The sequence below is a fragment of the Pinus tabuliformis genome, chromosome 4_2 (genome assembly GCF_031772625.1).
Source record: "Pinus tabuliformis cultivar Carrire ecotype Pingquan chromosome 4_2, CPIR1, whole genome shotgun sequence".
Classification (NCBI taxonomy): Eukaryota; Viridiplantae; Streptophyta; class Pinopsida; order Pinales; family Pinaceae; genus Pinus; species Pinus tabuliformis.
The window spans coordinates 122,434,434-122,460,086 of record NC_142304.1 but is presented as its reverse complement, the minus strand read 5'-3'; the positions used below and the strand labels follow the sequence as shown (position 1 = coordinate 122,460,086).

The window sequence follows — 25,653 nt, the reverse complement described above, 5'->3', positions numbered from 1 at the left end:
GATTGGATATCTGAATCTACAGAGATATGTACAAGAACACAAGGAAAGGATGGCAGTGAGTTAAGAAGAAGCACAGAGACACAAATGAACTCAAATCTGAAGAAAGACAGCAAGAAAGACAATCTCAATGGCAGTTTCTCTTGATTTGGACTATGAAGATTTCTCAATATGGATTGAAGTATAAAAAGCCTGGACTTGGACACTTGGTGTATGACCGTTTGCAGTATAAAAAGCCTGGACTTGGACACTTGGTGTATGACCGTTTGCAATCTAAATGAAAGCATTGAAGTAGAGCACCCTTAAGTATTGTTGAAGCCATGATAAAGCAATTCTGAGACATGAAGAGGGAATAATGTGCAAATTGATGATAAAATATCAATCCCTCTATCTTGAGTAAAACTAAGAAGAGCACTATGACAAGGGGAGTCACAGACCCATGAAGATCTACCATTCAGGAAGAACAAAAGCAGTTTTATAGGGGGAGTCCCAGAGCACTCCTTTGCCATTGATGTCAAAGGGGGAGAGAAGAAGAATATTGCCATCAATAACAAAGGGGGAGATTGTTGACCTAGGTTGTCATTGATGTCAATATGGAAATATTCTGGATACTAGAGGATGACATGAAGCCAAGGGGATGCAGAGCAGATTCATGAAGAGACAGGAGCAAGCCCATTAGGATAGCCAAGCCATAAGCAAAGAGGAGTTACCTAAGGAGGCATATCAAAGCATATTACAGGATATCAGAGCAAGAGAGGCATTCATATATGCAAGGAGGTCTTTGAAAGACACTGCCAAGCCAGAGAAGCCACATTGGACTAAGAGGAGCTGCAGGAGGAACCATAAAGCAAGGAGGCATATCAGAGTCATCAGGAGCCATCAGAGGAGCAATGGAGACAAGAGGAGCACACAAGAGGAGACAAGAGGAGCCAAGTTGAGAACATAGAATGCTGTAACACTATCCACGGCATAAACATGCATATGGCGGCAAAGAATTGTAAATGCATGTAACACAAACAGAGCTATCGGAGGCGGAAGACTTAGACTACATTATCAGGCTTGTAAAACTCATATATGCATGCTTTAACAGTTGTTGAACACTGTTGAAAAAGTTGGAGAAAAGTTGTTGAAACATCAATTTCTCTGTTGCTGAAACACCAGTTTCGGCGTTGCTGAAACACCAGTTTCGGCGTTGCTGAAACACCTCCGTGACGAAATTATATTTCGACGTTGCTGAAACACCTCCGTGACGAAATTATATTTCGGCGTTGCTGAAACACCTTCGTGACGACATTATATTTTTGTGACAACACATCAATCGAAGGTAATCATGAGGAAGATAAAGCGAATGGAGGAGGGAAGCCGGAAGGTCAAGCGAGTGTTGAGGAAGCCGAAGCTCAAGCAAGCGAAGAGGAAGCCAAAGAGCCATTGAGTAAGCGGAAACGAATGGACAAAAGTATGAGAATTTATAAAACAGTAAAAACAGAGAGCTGTTGTTGTTGGAGCTATTGTGGTTGTGGCAAAGAACCAGAATGTATGCTAGCAGACGCAGCAGAGGTGGTTAAGCTTTGTATGATGTTGCTGTAGCTGTTGTTGTAGCTGCTGTTGGTGTTGCTGTAGCTGCTGTTGCTGTTGCTGCTGCTGTTGTTGCTGTTGCTGTAGCTGCTGTTTCTGTTGCTGCTGTTGATGTAGATGCTGTTGGTGTTGCTGTCGCTGCTGTTGCTGTTGCTATAGCTGTTGTTGCTGTTGCTGTAGCTGTTGTTGCTGCTGTTGATGTTGTTGTAGCTGCTGTTGCTATTGATGTAGCTGCTGTTGCTGTTGCTGTAGCTGCTGTTGTTGTAGCTGTTGTTGCTGTTGCTAGTTGCTGTAGCTGCTGTTGGTGTTGTTGTAGCTGCTGTTGCTTTTGTTGTAGCTGTTGTTGGTGTTGTTGTAGCTGCTGTTGGTGTTGCTGTAGCTGTTGTTGGTGTTGTTGTAGCTGCTGTTGGTGTTGCTGTAGTTGCTGTTGTTGTTGCTGTAGCTGCTGTTGCTGTAGCTATTGTTGCTGTTGCTGTAGCTGCTGTTGTTGTTGTTGTAGCTATTGTTGTTGTTGTTGTAGCTGCTGTTGCTGTTGCTGTAGCTGCTGTTGCTGTTGCTGCTGCTGTTGTTGTTGTTGCTCCTGCTGTTGCTGTTGTTGCTGCTGCTGTTGCTGTAGCTGTTGTTGCTATTACTGTTGATGCTGTAGTTGTTGTTGCGATTGCTGCTGTTACTGCAGCTGCTGAAAGTTGCTGAAATACGCTGTGAAGGCCGTTACAGCGATTGAAAGCTGCTGAAATACGCTGGAGGAAATAGAGGCCATGTGAGGGTCCAACAGAACAGAAACAGGGTGCAGCAGAACATAAAGAGGGATGAAGGACCAACAGAATAGTAGGCAGTCGAAGGGGAGAAACAGCCAGTAGAAAAACAGTCATGCTGAAGCATTCACTGTGACAATGAGAACATAAGCTTGAATAGAAAATTGTTCTTTATACAGAGTTTAGTGCAGCTAACAGAAGATTGACTAAAGCTGTGTGAAGACATTATCAGAGAGAAAAATGGCTATTGGAGACTATGTGTGGGCATTGTGCAGAGTTGTAAAGACTCATTCTTAAGAAGACTGGTTGTCATTGATACTGTAGCCTGGAGACTACAGTGAAGCTGTAAATAGGCAGAACTCAGCAGAGAAGAGTTCTGAGAGCAAAAGATTACCATCAAACAGTGCCTTGACAAGATAGGATTGGAGTCCTTGGGGCTGGTGCCTCAAGAGCAAGAAGGATTGGAGTCCTTGGGTTGGTGCCTCAGAAGTAAGTAGGATTGGAGTCCTTGGGGTTGAAGCCTCAGAAGTAGGAAGGATTGAAGTCCTTGAGAGTTTGTGCTCCTAAGTCCAAGATTGGTGTCTTGGAAAAATAGAGTTGGTGCTCTGGAGGTTGGAGCCTCACCAAAGTCCAAGTTGGAGCTTGGCAACTGATTGCAACCATCTATATATTGTATCTATTTTACTGCACAGTTTATATTAATAAAAGCATTTATTCTTGTTGTTCATCTTGTGTTCTGAATATATATGTTTTAACTGGTAAAACAATAGTGGGAAAAAGAAATACTGATTCACCCCCCCTCTCAGTATTTCCAACAGTCCACAACCTAGATCATTCAATATATCCAAGGTACTTCTCCTTGGTTGTTCATTCATGTCCCCCATGTTTTCCCCTTCTTCAAAATTTGATTATGTTGGTAAAGGATTACCTCCCCTTCTCCTTTGTCTTTGGCATGTGATGTATTTTGTATCTTCAGGAAACATCCAATCACTTCACCCACAAGTTGGAAGAATTACCAACTCTAATACCACTATAATGCTATTGGCCAACTTTTCAGTTGTAATGCATATAGTTTTCTTGCGTACAAGACAAATAAAAAGAACATGTAAAAAAGACCCAACTGAATTTTATTTCAAAGAATAAGCTAATCGTACATGTCTAGCATATTCTTTAGCTAATTGAGTATTGGTAACTTGAAGATTACACCCTAATCTGGAATCTATGTGACTTATCAGGCAATACTCAACCTCTATTAATTTATTAAGGCACCCATTAGTTGCACAGGCCCGATAATTGTTTATTGATCCATCTTAATGGTTGTTAAAACCCTCCCATGACTCGCGATCTACATATCTAGCCTCTTGGCTCAGCGCGCTTACTTCCCAAACCAAGTTAGGATGATTGCTCACTGATGTGGGGCTATGAGTAAAACTCCTTCAACCCAATTACCTATGTTTCCACAATTGCGGCCTCACTATGTACCTTTCAGCCTTGACCCAATTGCTCGAGCCTCTGCCTATGCACTCTAGCAACCTGAGGTAGAAGAGCAATTCCCCTACAGTCAACATGACCCTCCTGCATGCTTCCACAACCACAAATCAATCAAGACGATCCCCCTCAACAAAGGCGGACTCCCTCTACCTCACGTAGACTCGATAACAACTCAATCTCCCTGCCCCGTAGTGCCCTCTCACAGTCACACACAGCAAATCGATCCCTCCCTGGGCACCTCAACAACCCTGAGTGAGCAAGTCAATCCTACGAGTAGATCAACCCTCTTCCTCAACACTCTAATCAGCCTAAATGATCCCCCTCCAACACGCTCAGACAGCCAAAAAAGAACCCCAAATCTCCTACTAATACAGCTAACTTGCAGGGGATGGAAGTAGCCTCTCCATGGTCGATTTGTCTCTGTCAATACATGGAACGATCCCTCCAGATTTCAAGCCAAATCTGTGTCATCGAAAAGGACCTCCTCCGACAAGCAATTCAATCTCAATAATCTTCGGCAATGTTGATCTCCTTCAACAATCAAAACTGATAAGAATTTTGAGTGATCTCTTCTCCAATAAGGTAGGGTGGGTGATCATCCAACAAAATCCGTTTTCCTCCAAGGGTTTTCGTCCAAGGATGAAATGAAGCACTAAGCTCTCTAATTTGATCTCCAAAGAGAAAAATGCATAATGGTGAGAGGGAAATCGATTTCCTCTCTTTTAATTTCCCTTTTTCCAATTTCCCTCCCTTTTCTCCAATTTGAATTTCTTTCCCTCTCTTTTTAATTTTTATTTTCTTTCTAATGTTTTTCCATCACTTTTATTATTGTCACTTAATAACGTCACTTTATAAAGTTATTCTAACCCCATGACGTTTATTCATTAATTGACCCTTTTATTAATTTCTCCATTGCGACTCTCGCCCACAGGAGTCGAAAATGAGCTAGTGAGTCGTCCCTATGTTGATCATTCGAGAAGGGACATTACAACAAATGTACATTTTTAGCATTTCTTCATCTATGAATCTATTTTTTCTTATGGACAGAAATTCCCATTGTGTGTGTAGTCATTCATGTTTCCCTTCAGTTTAAGATAGACGAATTTATTATACATGGCATATCTTCCTTGTTATAGAACCTTTAGAATAGGGCAGTTGTGAAACATAAAAAGAACAAGTGTAACATTTTCTAGACCACCATAGAAAACAATCGTAAGCTTCCTCTTCTAAGTTATTGTTGGCTATCATTATTTTTTCTCTTTCACGCAATTGGGGTTTAGATTCAAAAATTCCTCCCATTTTCTTAACCCAAAAAATTGCTCCTCTATGGTCCTTACGATCATATTTGGGTAATTCCTTTTTAATTCTTTGATAATCTCTATATGGAACTCTTGTGTGATGCTTATCACTAAAAAAATTGCTTTAGCTGCTACTTGATGTCCCTGCTCACTTGTATTTTTGTGATTCTTGACTAGGTGTTGTTTAATCTTGTCATCATTTCTTATTCTTAATGTTGTTTTCCATCAATTTTTGAAATCCACTATCAAATTATCAATTGTGTCCTTTTTCTACTAGTTTATTAATTTTATCTATTAACACTTTTTGTCCTTACCCCAATTATATCTACGCCTTTTCAATGTTAGTAAGACAATTTCTTACACTATTGACCTCATCTCTATATCAACTAACTTCTGCCAGTAATTCTTTGTTCTTTTTCTTACTTCATTCCATTTTCTTTCTTTTGTTCCCGGGGGGTTCACTTCATAAAGGTATATAAAGTTTAATTTACAAAAAAACTCAGTTCAATTATAAAGTGTGTGTATCACTTTCTTTAATTTAAATTGTAATTTATTATTTTTTTAACTTAATTATCAACAATTGCCAAAATACATGGGTTATGGAAAAGTCACAAAAGAGAGGTATGTATTGATTGCATGAGGTTTTAGAAATGATGCATCTTGAATTAGTACAATGGTTGTATGGATCAAGTACAAACATTGGCGATGGTGGTGGTAACGTACGGAATGGAGATTGATAGTGAACAGAAATGGTGGTAGCGAAATTGGATGTGTATGGGTGACTACACATACAACGGTTGGGTATATAGGTAGTGGCAAAAATTGGTAGAGTGTCACGGCAATGCAATTATCAATTGTACAAATGAACTGTGGTTGGTCGCACACTACAGATGTGACTGTGATGACAGATATTTGTGTATGACTAAAATTGGAAACTGGGTGTTTAAACCACAAAATTGGCCAAGGAGCTGGCTCTAATATCGATGTAATAAATAATCCCTATTTATATGTTTAATGACAAAATTATTGTGCAGGTAAAATATATTGATTGATAAGATAATAATGATATTACAACGAGGACCCACATTATAAATACCTAGGCACGGTGCCTTTTCATACTAATGGCTTTTTAATAAGACACATATTTTCAGTAACTAATTAACATATCATTTATGATATTATTATTTTTATAACATTATGATACATGCTTTTTCCTTTCTTTCTATTGCATCAACATCTTATAGCAAAGTTTCCTAACCCTACTAAAAAATGAGGGAAATAGGGAACCAATACTAGTGACAGATATCAATCAATCCAAAGATGGGATGTGGATACAAGGAAAAAATGGAAAATGTTAACTATGGATTACATAGACATGCAACATCAATAAAGGCCTCTTATTTGTGCCCCTCCTAAACATGCAAAAAAAGGCCTCAAGGAGGGTCATACTGGATTAGGGGCAAGTGATAACCACCAAAGTGAAGCATAGAAACAAGAATACAACCAAAAGTAGTCAATCATCCAATTCAACCTATGATCCATACAAAATGACCTTAAACATTAGATGAAAGCACTTGATTACAAAGATGGTTAATGTACCTCATATTGATGACCCAACTCATCAAATGAGTAGGCTAGATGAAATAAAGCATTAACCAGGGCATAGATGGGAGGCATCTAAGCTAGGTATCTATGGATCATCATAGGGTTGTTGGCTAGTGTAACAACCAAAAGTCATATACACAGCGAAAATCTTTAAAATACTTCAAAGACGTAAATGTCCATTGTAAGACATGTAACTGTATATCGAATATAGTATATTGAATTGATGTAAGATGATTCCAATGAGGGTGAGGGCCTGCTTATATATCCTAGGCAAGTACCTCTTCACCATTGGTTATGTCCTTTAGGGACACACCTTTTCATTAACTACTAATTAATCATTATTAATTATTATTATTGTTTTACATTATTCGTATTATTTTATATATATTTTTATTCATAACATTGCCCTCCTCTTCAAAAAGGTTTTTCCTCAAAGCTTACCGATGAAAGGTCGGATCTCTTTCTCTACTCGTTGCGGAATTGTCATCTTCGTTGTTACAAGACGATATGATCCTTGGAGTGATAAATAAAATTTTCGAATTGAGAATGGATCGGACCATCCAAGATTAATCTTCTATGGAATCTTCTGATCACTAGAAATTTTTAATGAATTGTTATCATAGGACTGAATTCTGCAAACTTTAGCGTTCATTGGAACATACTTCGTTGTTTATGTTCTCAGTGATACTGGTATGTAGATTGATTGAAAAGTCTGCTCTTATGGTTCAGATATCGATAAATATTTCTTCTAGTTGGACTTTCCCTTATCATGTTAGTGGTTGTTTCCTGATTTCCTTTAGGCGTTGTTGTTGTGGGGTTGGCTATTGAATCATCATTTGGAATGTCCATCTTTTGAACTGCAACTTCCAAATATGTTTTAACCTCTCTAGATTTCTCTTCTTCTTTAGTTGTGATATCGACTGGATCGGTATTTATTCCTTTATCTTCAACTTTGACTAAAACAACCGACGACTTCAATACTTCATGAAGTTGTTCTAACTTGTCATTTAGTGACTTCTTGTCACTTTTAAGCTTCTTTATTTGCGCAAGTAGGCTTTGGTTATGATTCCTTAAGCGTAAAAGCTCTTCGTTTTCTGAATTGTTGACTTTGTCCTTAGTATCCCTCTTTATCTTTTAAGTTTTTGATTTGTTCTAATAACCATTGATTCAGAGTTTTTAAACGCGACAGATTCGCGTTGAATTTCTCCTTAGAACTTTTATTCTCTTGCTTTAATTTTTGCTTCTTAATCTTGGACTTATTGATTTGTTCAATTAATTTTTGATTATGGTCTCTTAGGCGCAAAATCTCCTCATTACTTTCTGTTGATTTTTCATGAAATTGATCTTCAAGATCTTTATATTTCTTCTCTGATGATTCATTCTTTTGTTGAAGTTTTGTGATTTCTTCCTTTAATTGTTTTATTTGCATTTGCTCATTGTCTTGATGTTTTTCTGTACTAAATAATCTTCCACGCCTTGGACATCTTAAATTGTATTTTTTTTAATATACGTATATCCAATTTCGTTAAAACAAAATGGACATTTAGTCCAAATCAGTGATTGTTGTGTGGAACTCATCTTGACTACTTCATTATTTTATATCCACCTAGGATATTGATGCTTGCTTGACTTTCACTTGAACTTTTTTTATTTTTTTTAGATATTTTTTTTTTATTTTTAACTTTATTAATCTTTCAAATACCTTCTAGTATAACTCCTCTTTAAAATCTCGGATCGGACTCTTATTTTTTAATTAGAAACCTTAATATATATTTATTCTTCCCTCTTTTCTTTTCTTTTCTTAAATTTAATTACTTATGGTTTAATATAATGGGAATAATTCCCAAAATATTAATTTTTTTTTTACCAACCAAATTATTAGTAGCGGTCTAAATATTTTTCTGAATTTTTTAACAATTTGTACCACCCAAAACGAAGGAGCTGACTAGGCACGATCCTTGGAATACAAGATTGTGTTTTCTTTTTTTATTCTATTATTATTTTTATTGTTGTTCGATGCTCCCTAAGAATTCACTGTCAAATCATGAAATTCCCTTTGCGCCTAGGGTTTAATTGAATCATTCGATTGTTGTTAAACAATGTTTTATTCTTGCTTCCACACTCTCTATAATTTTAGGACTGTAAGATTCAAATTTGAACCGTTTTTCCTAGAAAATAACAAATATGAAGCCAAACAGACCAGTGATGGTAAGGCTAGTCACAGTTTGTTGTCAGGTGGTGGATAGTGTCGGGAGACCTGAAGCTGGGCGGACAAGACGAAAGGTACAGGGGGTCGTTGTTGATGGTGCCTCGGCAGCAACAGTTTGACTTAGATGATGTGTGGAGCCCAATAGCAAATAGTTGTTTGGAAATCGGCTGCGAAAACCACGACAGGTTCGACAACAAATGGTATAGCCGATAGTTTAAAGCAAAGATCAGCAAACAATGAGGGAAAATAGTGTGGCAGTAAACTACACTACAGGAAAATGAAGGAATGACCAACCCGACAGAGGTGTTGCAGTGTGTATTAGTAGTAATGATGGTGGTGTGTATCAGTAGTTGTGGTATATGTGGTTTCAGTGGGCGGTTGTTGCTTGGCTACACTGAATGTCCTTCGAGCGTGGCCTTCGATGGTAGTGGTGACTACAATGAAAGGTGCAAGTATTTTCTTCCCTTTTCTTTAATTATATTATAATTTCAATTTTTTTATTTATTTGTTTTTTTATACCACCTTTTTTATAATTATATTATATTTTCAATTTTTTTATTTATTTGTTTGTTTTATACCACCTTTTTTTAATATAATTTCTTTTAATTTTAAGATTTTTAAATGGCCAATGGCCTTACGTTAACCCTGGAGAACCTCCAAAAGCTCCTTGTGGCTAAAAACCTAAATTCCAACGGTAAGGGAAGAAGGGTTGATGGCCAAGGGCCCGGTTATCAACAAACGTGGCTCTGATACCAATGTAACAAACAAGGTTCATAAACTCAGAGGAATGCTCTGATACCAATGTACGCAGCGGAAATCTTTAAAATACTTCAAAGACGTAAGTTTCCATTGTAAGACATGTAACTGTATATTGAATATTGTATATCGAATTGATGTAAGATGATTACAATGAGGGTGAGGACCTGCTTATATACCCTAGGCAGGTACCTCTTCACTAATGGTTATGTCCTTTAGGGACACACCTTTTCATTAACTATTAACTAATCATTATTTATTACTATAATCATTTTACATTATTTGTATTATTTATATATATATTTTTTTTTCATAACAGCTAGCAAGTCAAAACAATGGGAGAAAAATTTTCTACTAGGGGTCACCCACTTGGGTGGGTAACGGGTATCACACCCAACAACCTTAAAACAAGGTCAATACATTTCCCAAGCAATCTTCAGCTGAAATACAAGCTTCTTCTTACACCTAGAGTGATCTTAGCCACAAAACTTTGATGCCATGTAGAAACCTTCTGAAATCATCATAAACCGTGTGAAATTTCGAACACAAACTGACTTTAATGCAAAACAAAGATTTCACACCGTTAACTAGAGGCTTCCCAGATCTTAACCCTACGAATTTCCAATCATAGGGCTGTTTTGGAATATAATTAAAACAACAGCAGCAATAGACAAAATTTCAATTCTTAACAACCCCAAACATCTAGGCAACCCAAGAAAAAAGAAACCAAAGTGTTCTAATAAATTTCATCCCTCTAGGGTAATCTTATCATGCATAACCAAGATCTGAAAAAGCTTTTTACAGTTGTAAATAAGCAGAAAACGGCCAATTTCTTCTTCAGTTACAAAGTTAAATCACTTAACATAGTCACCCTTAACTTGTCAAATCAGCAAGACATATCGAGTGGGAAAATAAAAACCATGAAGAACATGCATGGGTGAAAATCAAATCTACAATTTATAAATGGGTGAAAATCAAATCTACAATTTACACAAGTATTGGACAGCTGAAAACTTAATCAATATGTACAAAGACGAAGTTCTTGTACAGACCATTGCCTTATTGCAAGAGTAGTACAATTCTCTAGCTCTCTAAAACCCTAGCAAGTGAAAACCAAACCCTAGCACAACTAAGGAGATCCAACTAGGATGAATCACTCAAGCAAGCCTCCCAAGGTCATCTTCTTCTCCTCTTCTCCAAGTACAATTTAGGGTTTTATCTCAAAGCCCTAACCTAAGGGGTGAAACCCTAACACTAGACTTCAAGATGCTCCAAGAACAAGAAACCCTAAGAGCTCCAATGAAGAGAGATAGATAAATTACTATAGATGATCCAAGGGAGAGAGGAAGACAAGTGCACTCCTTGATCACATCTCTATACAAGAATAAACAAGAATGATGAGTGAAAGACTTTCTCTCTCTCTCTCTCTCTCTCTCCAATGCCCTTACAAGCATCCTACAATAACATGTAGACTCACACATGTGGAGCACTACACTCCAAATGTACACATGTCAAGGTCCAAGGTGAAGTCATCCATAAGAAAGGTTCCAAATGCAAGGGTGCTCCATGAAGTGTGTCCAACATTCCCCCTACATGCCTCTAAAGGCTCCATCAATTCCCCCAATCCATGTACTCCAATAGGTCCACTCCCCTTGCATGCAAATTGTCACAACTCAAGCATCGTTAACCTACTCCAAGCATCAATACAAGTCCAAGCTACCATATGTTGTCTAGGACCCAATGTGCCCTCCTCTAGGATGCAATACACTTATCCTGGTAAGTAGGGCATTGTCCAAGCAAGAAACCATCTCCATCTGGCAATCATGAAATACATCACCCTAGTTGTCATGAGATCTCCAACACCCTAGGGAAGAATGCCAAGCACCGAATTGAGGTCAAGCAAACACTAAGTAATCCAATATCTAATGCGCAAGCTGATCACGGATCATACATCATGTGTAAATCAATCACAAATGATTTAGGGGCCAAACATACACCATGTGCACCAAATCCCATGAATCACCCCCAAACATGGTCTAAATGTTTTCTAAGTAACCTAAAAGTTAACATATACTAATGTTTTTATGTTGACTTCAGTTATATGCTTAAAAAGCAGAATTGCACATTCTTTTTGGTTCCCTACCAAGGTCCAAGACACAGATTTGGTGGCTTGAGCAGATATTGTAGTCTTACCCATGGTCCAAGTTTGGCAGTGAGAGAAATCCTCCATTGGTCCAATGGGATGTATGTACTATGCCCAAGGACCAGAGGTTTGATTGATGTTGTGACTCAAGGTAGTACCATTATGGCTAAGTAGGTAGTGAGATGTCTAGAGGGTTCAGCCTCTTAGCAGATTTTGTTTTGGCATTAGATGATGATTCCTCAGCATACAGATTGAGTCAAAGGGGCTAAGGTGAATAACCTTACATCATTTTCATCTTCATTTATTTTTGGGCGTGCATACGTCCTCATAGAGAGGATTCTTGCAGTTTTTTCTTGCAATTAGTACATTTATATGAAGAGTAAGAGGAAGTAGAGCTGCATTTTACATCCATAAATAAAATATTTGAAGGATATGATCAAATTTATGTGCAACAGGATCACAACAGAGGTCTCATTCCCTTGTCTAGGAACCTGTGCCAGCACTAAAGAGAGAGCTGAATGAGAAATCTCATTGTTGCAGCAGCCTGCCATCCCCTCCCAAAAGTGAATTCAGGCCACACATACAGAGAAGGCTGACAAATTTTATGTTGAGGATTACCCATGAAGACAAAACCAGCAATCCCTAACTGTAGATCGGCCTGGACACATCCATCATAGACTCTTGAAGAAGTAACAAACATCAGGCATTTCTCCTAAAGATGTTGTTGCAAATCCATTTCCAAGTTTTGATTTAGCTCAAGGATTGGCCAAGGTTAAAGTTTCGATTCCTTTGCTTCTATTAATAAAGTTTCCAGGGCCAGAAGAAAGGTTATGAAGTTGTTGAATATTGACAATTTTATTGAATTGGTAGAGGATAACCCAAGTTTTACTCAGGTATGAATACAAAGATGAGGGGGCTCTCCCCTTCTATGTCTCCTTAAAAGTCATTTTTATTTTACTAAATAATTGCATGACAGATTGAAACAGTAGAATTCTTTATCATCTGTCTAAAAAAGGACTAGCACAAAGAAAAGAAAAAAATCCCTTGGAAAAATCTGGGCAGATCAACCCCGAAGGGAATCTTTTAAAGCCCGTCGGCTAGACTAGCAAAGCCTAACCCCAAGGGCGTCGAGGAGAATTGACCCTGTGACCTCCCGATCAGCGAGATACTTAACAACGGGGACTCAACCAGTTGAGCTAACCCTTGGGGCTTAGCACAAAGAAATTACAATGTAAAAGAATCGTAAAATGAGATCAGAAATTTTCTATATTATACTAGTCAATAAGAGTCTCTTTATGAAAAGCATGCAACTACATAAAAGTGGAATGCAGTAAAATATGCATAGGGAAACCATTCAGTTCACTGATTTGATATTATTTTGTAGATTTCATATGCTTGTGAACTTTCGACGCCAATTTAGATAGAAAGATCATGACTTGCGGATGGAAAACTTTAAGTCAATTGCCAGCATCTCAGACACCGTAAAAAATAAAATCTGCTTACCCATGGACATGTCCCAGCCATATTAGAACCACCTTGAGAAGCATTTTCAGTCTCCCTCTTCTTATCATCAGTTGCTCCAATTCTACTCCATGAATTTGAACAATCTGATACCAGCAAAAGTAGCCTCTCACTTCCCTGCAAAACACCTTTAATTAGTATAACAATGACTTCCAATGGTGCTCCATCAAGATTGAATATGCATAGTAAACACTTGAGAAGAAAATCCAGATGCTCACAAATTTAACTGATATATTAAAGATAGCACAAAGTTTTTATGGTACTTAAATGACATTCTTTCAAAGAAAGAAAATATCATAGAGAAGTTTAAACACAAAGTGTTGATGATGTGTTGGTTGTTGGAAGAAAGTTGTCATTGATGTCAAAGGGCCATAAGCAGCCCCAGAAGTAAATCAGGTTTTTGGTGGATTGGATCAAAGCAAACACAAGAATGGATTACACCATCTTGTAGTGCTTGCTGAGACCTTTCCAATGAGCTATGGCTTGACTTCTAACTCCTCACGGTTGAGGAAAAAATAATTTTTGAAATTGACCATTTGAAATCTGGCCGCCCTGAACTTTGAGACATCTAGGATCAAGTCAGCTCTGTTATAGACATGTCTCTTCAAAGGGTCATGTCAACCACCATAAATATAGCAAACAACTGGGCAAATCTGTGCAAGAATTCTGCGGTTCTGAAGAAGAAACAGAGGAGAGGTCGAGGCCAATCAAGGGTTATCTAAGGCTGGAGCTCCATTGAATATCTAAAGAAGGCCATTCTTTCTAAAGCAAATATGTGAAGCATCTTTCTGGATCAGCCGAGTTCTGGAACAGTGATATACATGAATTCTGGAGCAGAAAATGTGACCAAGTTCTGAGCTATTTTTAAGGGCACATATGAAGCAAATTAGGCCGAGTTTATGCCCAGACCAATGTCTATGTAGGAAGCATGACAGAGGTCAGTCTAGGTCAAAGTTTTGCACAGAGAATCCACTATGTCAGCCCTGTAGCAGGCCTGAGGAAGACCAAATTTCGGCCTAGCCTGAGGCTCATCTGAGGCACTCCACAGACCCAAATTTCAGCCTTTAGGGCATGTTCCTGAGGCCTAGTTTTGGCCTATCCTGAGGTCAGCTGTCTGAGACTTGTGGAGCATCAATTCGGACTTCATTTGAGGTGAATCAGATCAGGTCTGTAGCACAATTTCAGTCCCCCTTGAAGCATAATTTTGGTTTTTTTTTCGTTAACACAAATCCTTGATTTAAGGCAGATCTGGAGGGTAGAAATCCGAGTGTCTAAGGCAGCTTTCTAAGACCAGACTTTGGCATAGTATCCTGTAGCAGATCATTTGTGGTTGTCTACACATTTTGAGCAGACCTTGGAAGTATTGAAGCAGACTTTTGAAGTCTATATCTGAAGTTGTCTTGAAGCAGCCTTTAGACCCATCCTGAAGAAGTTGTACTTGGATTTGTGGCAGACCTTGAACATTCTGATTTGTAGCAGAGCTTGAACTTGCAGCTAACCCTTTTTTAAGCAGACCTCTTGATAATGATAGCAGACCTTTGGTGAAGTCTTGAAGCAAGTTGTTGAAGATAAGGGTGTTGATTATCTGAGGCATGCATTTTATTGCTGCACATTGGATATGACAGAAGGGCAAAACTGCAGTTGTTTTAATGTTGTTGTAATTGGACCATTGTCCCTAGTACAGGAACCCAAGATCTTATTTTTATCTTTTATTCTAAAGGGTGGCAAGGTGGAGCTAGGGAAGGAAGTTGTAGCTTCCTTTAGGAGGTTTCTGCCTCCTTCCAGTAGGAGTTGGTAAATCTTGGGGTTGTAGCCCTTCCGTTTGTAGCTGGTAAACTGAAAGTTGTCGCTTCCCTTGTAATATAAAATATTGTACATATATATATCTTGTGTTCAATTGATGTGATGTTATTGGTTAATTGTTTTGATACTTAAATTGTTGACGTTTACAAAATATTGATTCACCCCCCCCCCCCAGTATTTCCAACATTGGTCAATCTTTACTTGTGACCATAATGACCCTTAATGTCATTTATGACAAACCCTTATGGAGATTTGCGACAAAACTTGCGGGGCAGAGAGGCAGTGAAACCTTCAAATTTATGTGACCTCAAGATTGTCATGGTGGAAAACCTTATAGCAGTTTATACCCTTGTGAGGAGCCATCTTTGTGGGGTAATATAGACTGAAGACAATAAGGGTGCCATAGGGATCTTAGTTTACCCTAAGGTATCAGTGCAACAAAGACAAAAATACGTCAAAATAGAGGAGGCTACACAAAAAGGATAGTAAGAAACAAAAACTTCAGTCTGAAAAAAGTTCAACCTCTAGATTCAGTCGTGGTGACCACACTTATCTCTTTTTGGAACTTTTAGAAACTCTGAATCTAGAAGAACAATAACGAATTTCCTTAATATTGGTGAGAGGGATGATGTGGTTGTCAAAGTGGTGCGGTTTCTTTGTGCTTGCGGTATACCATGCAATGTGGTTTTCTCTCCCTACTGGCATGATTTGGTTAAGACCATCAATGAATCCCCAAAAGGATACAAGAGCCCCAACTATGACAAAGCTAGAACTTTGTTGTTAGACAAAGAAAAAGCAAAGATTCATAGAGCTTTAAGACAATTTATAGATGACTGGCGGGATTGCAGGGTATCCATCATTTTAGATGGTTGGAAAAATATTAGAAACCAGCATTTGATAAATTTTCATGGTGTTACCGCTAGCGGTGCAACGTTTCTTGAAAGTCATGAGTGTCAAAACACTGCAGATCTCCTATTGAAAACAATTAATGATGTTGATCCTAATAATGTGGTTCAAGTAATCACCAATAATGCAACAAATTGTAAGGGAGCAATAAAAATCATTGAGCGACATCATCCAGACATATTTTGGTTCGTTTGTTTGGGGCAAACACTGAACCTGTTAGTGCGCAATATTGTGAAGCATAAAGAATGTGGATGGCTTAATCAATTGTACAAGAGAGAGAAACAACTCATTAAATTTGTAAGGGCATATAAGGCTCAATTATTTTTATGGCACTTACTCCAAGATTCAACTGCTTAAGATTACAAAAACTAGATTTGCAAGCTATTACTTCACCTTTAGGTGCCTATTGAAGGTGTGTTATGAAACCAGCTCAAGAAAAGATAGAAAAGAAAGATCAACGCCTTAGAATTCAGCCTCTTCGAGGGGGCAACCTCCTTTACATTACATAAATGAACAATTCTTGGATTATACAAATGACAAAACCTCCTTTCTATATATAGGAGTCTAAGGAGTCACAATATAATCCAGCCGACCTAACAATAATAATATAAAGCCACTAAAATAACAATATGGGGCACAGAAATAACAATATGGGGGTAATAGGGGCACAACAATATAAATAAGGGGTATAACTATAATAGTAATGGGGTAATCACTAGTATTATAGGGACCCAACATGCCCCTCTCCTTCAAAAAAGTGTTGTCCTCAACGCTTGAGCAGTTCTGGATACTTCTGCATAAAATTCTCATCCTCCCATGTGGAATCTTCAGCGGATAACAATGTTACTTGGGAGCGGGAGCGGAAGCGGGGAGCGGGAGCGGAAGCGGGGAGCGGGAGCGGAAGCGGGAGCGGGAGCGACCATTTTCAGAAGCTCCCGGTTTGGGAGCGAATCCCGGAGCGATTTTTTAAAAATATATATATTTTTTATATTTTTTAATTTTTGATACATATATGTCAACAAAAACATGTAGAATGATGAATTAGATATAAAAAACATAAAAAAGCATAGATTGAACCATATAACAACAATCATCTAGAAGTTATAATCTTCATCAACCACGTCCGCAAGTTAGTAACATAGTAACATACAACATATTGAGTCTCATGATTCATCAATCTTAAAGTTTCAAGCTTTCAAAATTCAATATATAACATTTATCATCATTGATCACCAAAGTTGTACTTGTAAGCTAAGTGTAACCATTACAACAAATAATATCTAACATGAAATGAAATGTTATAAAATGAAACGAAATGAAACAACTTTCAACTTTCATGAAGCATCATATTCATAATTCATTACTAATGAGTTATAATTGCCAACTTCAAACTTAAATTGTCATATATTGTTTAAAAAAATATCATAATAAATATGAAAGAGTCAATAGTTATAAAAGCTACTAGAAACTAGAGAAGAGAAGTAAATCTATTATCTATTTCTTATGCTTGGGCCTCTTGCACCACGAGAAATGTCTAATTTTTTAGTCTTGTTGCAAAATCAGGATCTTTGTCATTAATATCACCCTCCAAGCATTAATATCCAGAGGTATCTTTGTCATTACCTTTGTATCTGTATAGGGATCTTTGTCATTAATATCACCCTCTAAGCATTAACATAAGATAGAAAAACCATAGCATGTCAAGTCAAGATTTTGTTTGAGTGATGCGTACATTTTTAGAAGGGTCATGATAGAGGAGTTCGACAACCAATGTCACTAACATCAAGGTACATAGAGGGATTGGTACTCTTGATTAAATATGAGTTCCATACCCTAATACATGACAAAATTCAATGGAAACATTGCAATCCCCCAATCCTGAAATCCTGAAAAACTGATAAGTCTGCTGGATTTTGAATGAAATCTAAAATTCTACTTTCTCTATATGAAATCCAATGAGGACGAAACCACTCTCAAACATCCTGAGTCATTTCATGGTAATGTTAAAAATTTAAGTAAAAGGATGAAAATGAAAATTAAAGAAAATGTCACTTTTACTTTAAGAATTTAACATTACCATGAATAGCATATCAATACTAGGGCCTAGACTTGATCATTAAGTTGCCCCACTCAAAAACTATTTGTTTCTTTAAAAAAAATTGCATTTCGAACATTACTACAAAAAAAAAAATGCAAAAAAGGCAAAACGCTCCCGAAAATGCTCCCGAAAAGGCAGGGAGCGAAATTTTTTTTTAGGGAGCGCGCTCCCGACCCGCTCCCGCCCGGAGCGCGGATCGGGAGCGGGAGCGAGGGGGGGGGGGGGGGGGGGGGGGGCGCTCCCACGCAACACTAGCGGATAAGTTCTTCCACTTGATAAGATACTCTGAAATTGATCGATTTCGTAGCTGTCGAGTTCTTGTTTCTGTGACTGCTTCCGGTTCCAATATAATTTTTCCTTCCTCGTCAAGTTCTGGCAATATTGTTTGAACTGGGAGCTTGTCGCCTATAACCTTCTTTAAACATGAAACATGGAAAACTGGGTGCAATCGAGAAGCTGCAGGAAGCTCCAATTTGTATGCCATAGTACCAATCTTTTCCAACACCTTGTACGGACCATAATACTTTGGTGATAATTTATTATCCTTCTTAGCTTGCTTTAGGGACATTTGCTTATATGGTTGTAGCCGTAGGAATACCCAATCACCTACATCAAAACTTCTTTCACTGCGATGTTGATATGCCTGTTGTTTCATTCTATTTTGTGCCAACACGAGGTTATCCTTTAAGAGTTGAAGGACTTGTTGTTGATGTTCGATGTGATGTTCCACTGCCTGAACCTTAGAATTTTCTCTTAAATATGATGTGATTGATGGTGGTTGGTACCCATAAAGTGCCATAAATGGGGTCATTTTTGTTGTTGTATTGAAGGAAGTGTTATACCACCATTCAGCCAGAGGCAACCATTTGACCCATTGTGTCTGTTTATCAGATACAAAGCAACGAAGATATCCTTCCAAACATTTGTTTACTATCTCAGTTTGCCCATCAGATTGAGGATGATAAGATGAGCTATGAGCTAACTGAGTACCAAGAAAAGAAAATAATTCTGTCCAAAAATTTCCAGTGAAAATGGGATCTCTGTCACTTACAATAATCTTTGGGTTTCCATGTAGCTTTTGAACTGTTTCCATAAATGCAGTAGAAACTGTACTGGCTTTAAATGGATGTGATAATGCACAAAAGTGTGCATACTTGGTAAGTCTGTCAACTACCACCATGATGACACTCTTTCCCTCATACTTGGGTAAACCTGTGATAAAATCCATTGAAACCTCCTCCCAACGTTGGCTTGGAATGGATAAAGGTTGTAATAGACCCGGTGTCTTAATTGTTTCAACTTTATTTTGTTGGCAAACCAAAAATTCCGCCACAAACTTTTGAATATCTGATTTAAGGCCATCCCAAAAAAATTCCTTCTTAACCCTGTGGTAAGTTTTTAAAAATCCTGAGTGCCCTCCTAAGGGAGAAGTGTGCAATTCCATAAGAATCTTTTGTTTTAGCTGGGAATTCTTACAGAGGTATAGGCGATCTTTGTACCATAACGAATCATTTTGCCAGCTAAATGTATCAGAAGTACTGGAATCTTGTTGTAGCTTTTGAATAAGTGCCCACACTTCTTCGTCATTTTTCCATTCCTCCTTTACTTCGTTTATCCAATCTGGTTGGATAATAGAAATGGCACACAACAATGCTTCCATATCCTCATCCTTTCTTGAGAGTGCATCTGCCACCACATTTTGCTTCCCTTTTTTGTAGATGATTTCAAAGTCATAACCCAACATTTTTGTGACCCACTTTTGTTGCTCTTCAGAGGATAATCTTTGTTCTAAAAAGTATTTAAGGCTATCATGATCCGTTTTTACCTTGAAGTGTCTTCCCATTAGGTAGGGTCGCCATTTCTTAAGTGCATGGAGTATTGCCAACATTTCCTTCTCATAAATAGCTTTGCTTAAAAACTTTCCCTTGATTGGACGACTTTCAAAAGCAATGGGTCTTTCATCTTGCATTAGAACAGCACCAATTCCATTTCCTGAAGCATCACATTCCACAATAAAGGTTTTTGTGAAGTCCGGTGTAGCTAAGACCGGTGCTTGGCACATTGCCTCTTTAAGATGTTTAAAGGCCTTTGTTGCTTCCTGAGTCCATGAAAATGAATCTTTCTTCAATAATGTTGTTAGAGGTGCTGCTATTCTCCCATAATTCTTAACGAACTTGCGATAATACCCTGTCAACCCAAGAAATCCTCGCAGATGCTTTATGGATGTGGGGATTTTCCATTCCTTAATGGCTTTAATTTTGCTAGGGTCTACCTTAACTCCTTCATGAGATACAATATGACCCAAATATTCCACCTCCTGGACTCCAAAGAAACATTTGGATCTTTTTGCATATAATTGTTTCTCCTCCAATAGTTGTAGCACCTTGTCAACATGTTCAACATGATCCTTCCAAGACTTGTTGTAGATTAGTATATCATCAAAAAATACTAACACAAATTTTCTAAGGAATGGTTTGAAAATTGAATTCATCAAACCTTGAAATGTTGAAGGTGCATTGGTAAGGCGGCAGGCCAAAAGGCATGACCAAAAATTCATAATGACCCTCATGAGTTCTAAATGTCGTTTTCGGAATGTCTTCAATCTTCATTCTGATTTGATGATATCCCGAACGAAGATCCAACTTGGTGAAGTAAATTGATCCATGCAATTCATCCAGTAATTCATCAATGACAGGAATGGGGAACTTATCTTTAATAGTGATCTTGTTGAGCTCCCGATAATCTGGACACATGCGCCATGATCCATCCTTCTTGTGCACCAATACTACTGGAGCTGAGAAAGAACTTTGACTTGGTTGAATTATACCAGCCTCTAGCATTTCTGCAACCATACGTTCAATTTCACTTTTTTGGACATATGGATATCTGTACGGCCTGATGTTTGGAGGAACACTTCCTGGAATCAGATGAATAGCATGATCATGATCACGCATAGGTGGGAGACCTTTGGGAGTCTCAAATACCTTGGAATGATTGTCCAGGACTTTTTGGAGATCTGGAGAAATAGATGATTCCAATGTGGAAACATCTAGCGAACATAATTGTGCAATTACACCTCTTTGCTCCTTTTTTAGAAGCTTTGTCATGCCATTAGAGTTTATTATCTTTCCTGGTTTCCCTGCAATACCCCTTAATTCAACTTCCTTTCCTTCCACAGAAAATTTCATGAAAAGTTCTTGAAAATTAAAAGCTATTGTACCCAAGGATTGTAGCCATTGGACTCCTAGTACAACATCAGCACCTCCCATTGGAATGGAAAGCATTGGGCTAGTCAATACATATTCCCCCATGGATAGCTTGATATTATGGCACTTTCCAGAACAATTTATTGTTCCTCCATTTGCAATCATCACTTGACACTCTGGTGCTGGATATAGGAAGCAATTCAATTCTTTTGCTACCCTACAATGAATAAAATTGTGGGTGCTTCCTGAATCAATCAACACTATTACCTTTTTCTTCTTGATTTGTCCTTCTATCTTGATGGTTTGAGGAGTGGTAATTCCCGCCAATGCATTACAAGATATGGTCGGATTTATTTGTTCTTCATCTAGGCTTTGTTCCTGAAATATATCCTCTTCTTTTGACCTTTCTTTCTCCTTTTCTTCTTCCTCTTCACAATCTATGTAGAATAATTTCTTCTCAGCACACTTATGACCTTTTGTGTATTTGCTATCACAATTGTAACAAAGCCCTTTTGCTCTTTTTTCTTCCAATTGTTGTGGTGTCAACCTTGTAGGTTGTGGAAGACTATGGGCAACAACACTTCCGTCTTTATAGTTGTGAATGGTATGCTTCCTAGTTGCCATAATTTTGCTTTCCATTTTTCTTGCTAACCTGAATGCCTTCTCTAATGAATCAGGTTCCCAAAGGCGCACATCATGTTGGATATTATCCTTTAAAGACCCTATGAACACATCAATCCTATGCTCCTTTGGAATATCTTTTACCCTTATGTTCAATTTTTGGAACTCCTCAATGTGCTCCATTATTGAACCCTTTTGTTTGAGACTTATCAATTGGCTAAAAAATGTGTTGCTTTTTGTATCCTCATAATGTGCTATCAATTCTTCCGTAAAAATTAACCAAGTGATAAACTGTTTACGAGAACAAAGCCATTGATACCATACAAACTGATTTGGTTCCAAATATAAAGTTGCCATACGTACCTTTTGTGTGTTTTGCACATTATTGAGATCGAAGAATTGCTCCATCTTTAATATCCATGTGGTGGGATCCTTGCCATCAAACTTCCTCATATCGATTTTTGGAACATGGTGAGTGTTCGATCCAACATTAGAGTCTATGGAATCATGATTAACATTTCTTTTGTTCTCATCATGAGTTTCCTTTAGTACTCTTTCACCCTTAGTGACCATTTCTTGTAGCAACTTATTCATATTTATCTTCAATTCGTCCATGTCTGTCTTCAAATCTATCTTCAAATCATCCATCTTAGCTTCCACGTCAATCATCTTAGCTTCTACGCCTTTCTTTAAACAGTCCATCTTAGCTTCTACACCTTTCTTTAAACCATCCATCTTAGCTTCTACATCTTTCTTTAAACCATCCATCTTAGATTCTGTTCCTTTTTGTGCAAGGGACAGTTGTTGCACTTGGTCTTGTAATTTTGATATATCATGTTGCATTTCTTCCTCTTCTTCATGAGTCATGCTAGAGCTTTCAGGTTCCTTACTAGGTGTTTGCATTTTCTTTCCTCGGGGCATCAGTTACCGATAATAATGCTCTACTATGCCCTTTGAATTCCTTCAAAATAAATTTTCAAACCAAGCTTAAGCAAAAATTTAAGAAAATCTACACACCTTTTTTTCACTTTGTAGGAGCTCGATATTGCCTCTGATGTATCTCTGTACTTTCCAATCATCTACTTCTGAATTTGTGAGCTGTAGTAGCCCTCTGTGTCCTCTTTCCAATGCCACAAGTCTGACCCAAATTGGATTCTCCAAGGAAGAGTTATGTGAAATCTCCCACAGTGACTTGCTTATAGACTAGTTCAGTAGAGCGAACTTGTACGACGTGTCACGCGTCACTGTTTCGACCTTTGGATCTGAAACACACATATAAGAAACTACAATCCGTCCTCTTTCTGTACCTTTTTACGAAATTTCAATCCAATCCTCAGAGAGAAATTTATGATGATTTTCCCCAGGTCACTTGTTTTGAATGTAATTCAGGAGTCTGCAAAAAGACCAACTTCCTCAGATCATATCTCCGAAAATATCGCGCTAAAAGCTCTGAAATTCGGACCCAAGGTTCAGCGCCAATTCTTCTCAAATGGGTTTTTTTTGCGACTTCTGAAACGTCACAGAAAAAAAGTTATAGCGAAAATGCCACGATGACCTGTTTGGAACAGCGAAACCCTAGAATCCAAAGCTCTGATACCAAATGTTATGAAACCAGCTCAAGAAAAGATAGAAAAGAAAGATCAACGCCTTAGAATTCAGCCTCTTCGAGGGGGCAACCTCCTTTACATTACATAAATGAACAATTCTTGGATTATACAAATGACAAAACCTCCTTTCTATATATAGGAGTCTAAGGAGTCACAATATAATCCAGTCGACCTAACAATAATAATATAAAGCCACAAAAAGAACAATATGGGGGTAATAGGGGCACAACAATATAAATAAGGGGTATAACTATAATAGTAATGGGGTAATCACTAGTATTATAGGGACCCAACAAGGTGAGACAAGCTTTAAGTGCTATGGTGACGTGTGATTCATGGGATGACATGAGCATTCATAGAGACGGTGTGAATGTAGTAAAGGACACTATTATTGATAGTCACATTTGGCCACAAGTTAAATATGTTGTGCAATTCACCTAGCCAATTTATTACATGATCAAGTTTGCATATTCATATCAGCCAATAATTGGGGAGGTGTACGAGGAGATGGATAGCATGTTGGGCAATATTAAAGACATTTTTAAGCCTAGAGATATCAACTTGTACAATTGTATTCATGCAAAGGTAGAAAAACAATGGGAAATGCTAAACATTCCACCGCATGCCATAGCATATGTTCTTACACCTAAATACTATCATGTATCATGGCTTTCATCACGAGCACCTAGTGGGAAGACCAAAAGAAAACCACACCAAAATCCAGAGGTTCATGTTGGTGATGTGAAAGCATTGGATAAATTAGCCCCTAATGACGAGTGTGACACCATACAGAGACAGTTGTCAACTACATCCTTGGCACTGGTGCCTTTGGGACTCATATCAGTTTGTATGGTATCAAATATTCTCTTCTTCTTCTTCTTCTTCTTCTTCTTTTCACTCTTTTAATAAAAAAATTTATATAATTATAACTTTTTTTATATATAAAAATAAATTATATATATTATATAATTTTAATTTATATCTAAGTTGCACGAAACGGGGAAACGGGGAAGCGACACGAAACGCGGAAGCGAAACGAAACGCGACCTCCCCGAATTTTGGAAACGGGGAAACGCGAATATATATAATATATATATATATATATATATATATATATATAAAAACATTTAAAAATTATTAATATATATATGTGCAAGACTGCAATCATAAAGCATTAATGATACATTTACTTAAACATTTTAACATTAAGATTAAATTTACATCACAATGATCACATTTACTCATGACTCATCACATAATGAAAATAAAAATATAGGAACTGGAAAATCCAAAATCAGCCTTTATTTATATTAGTATATGAGGCTGCAAGTACAATAAAGACTATAAGGCTGCAAGTCTCAAGAACTATAGAGACAAGTCACAAAAGAGTCAAAGACTAATCCTCATCATAACAATCCTCATCAAAAATAGAAGCAGCAGAATGCTCAACAGTGGATGGTGGTGCTGAAGAAGATGATGCACCAATTCCACTTCCAGAATCCTCCTCAATATTCAGGGCAGCAAGAGGAGATCCAAATCAGGATTTTCTGCATCCACATCCCATTCTTTAGAAGGACCACTGTTGTATTCTGGACCCCTACGAGATGCAAGGCGAAGGTTGGAGTGCACATAAACAAGATCCTCTGCTTTCTGTGAGCCCAACCTATTGCGCTTCACAGAATGAATAAAACCATAAGTGCTCCAATTCCTTTCTGTTGATGAAGAGCTTGCCACTTGTGAAAGAATACGAATGGCAAGGCTTTGCAAATGTACACCATTTGCTCCATGACAAATCCACCACCTAACTGGATTCATGGTGCTTCTCTCCGCCAAAGCTGATATATCTGCATAATCATCTGTTCCTGCAGCAAAACTGGCAAATTCCTCCTTTACCTCCCTATGTAGGTGAGAAGGAAACATTCTCATTAGTGCTTTTTTCACCCCATTAGCCACCTCTCTATCCTTATGGGGTGCCTTCCTCTTCCCATTGCTTTTAGCAATAAGCTCCTCATCATAAAATTTGGGGTTCAAAGCATGTGCTAAAGTGTGCAATGGTGTATTG

At 37.9% G+C, this 25,653-nt stretch overlaps 1 protein-coding gene across 8 annotated transcripts in view; it reads right to left on the bottom strand.

Annotated features, from left to right (window-relative positions):
* The window catches only part of LOC149168551 (K+-H+ exchange-like protein), a 303,090-nt gene that overhangs the window by 74,270 nt on the left and 203,167 nt on the right, over positions 1–25,653 (bottom strand). For 7 of the 8 annotated variants that reach the window (XM_089428309.1, XM_089428308.1, XM_089428306.1 and 4 more), the window contains one exon: positions 13,333–13,467. The exons of the other annotated variant lie outside the window; for it this stretch is intronic. In XM_089428309.1, coding sequence (XP_089284435.1) covers positions 13,333–13,467 — 135 coding nt within the window. The remainder of the gene's footprint in view (positions 1–13,332; positions 13,468–25,653) is intronic. 8 annotated transcript variants of the gene reach the window in all.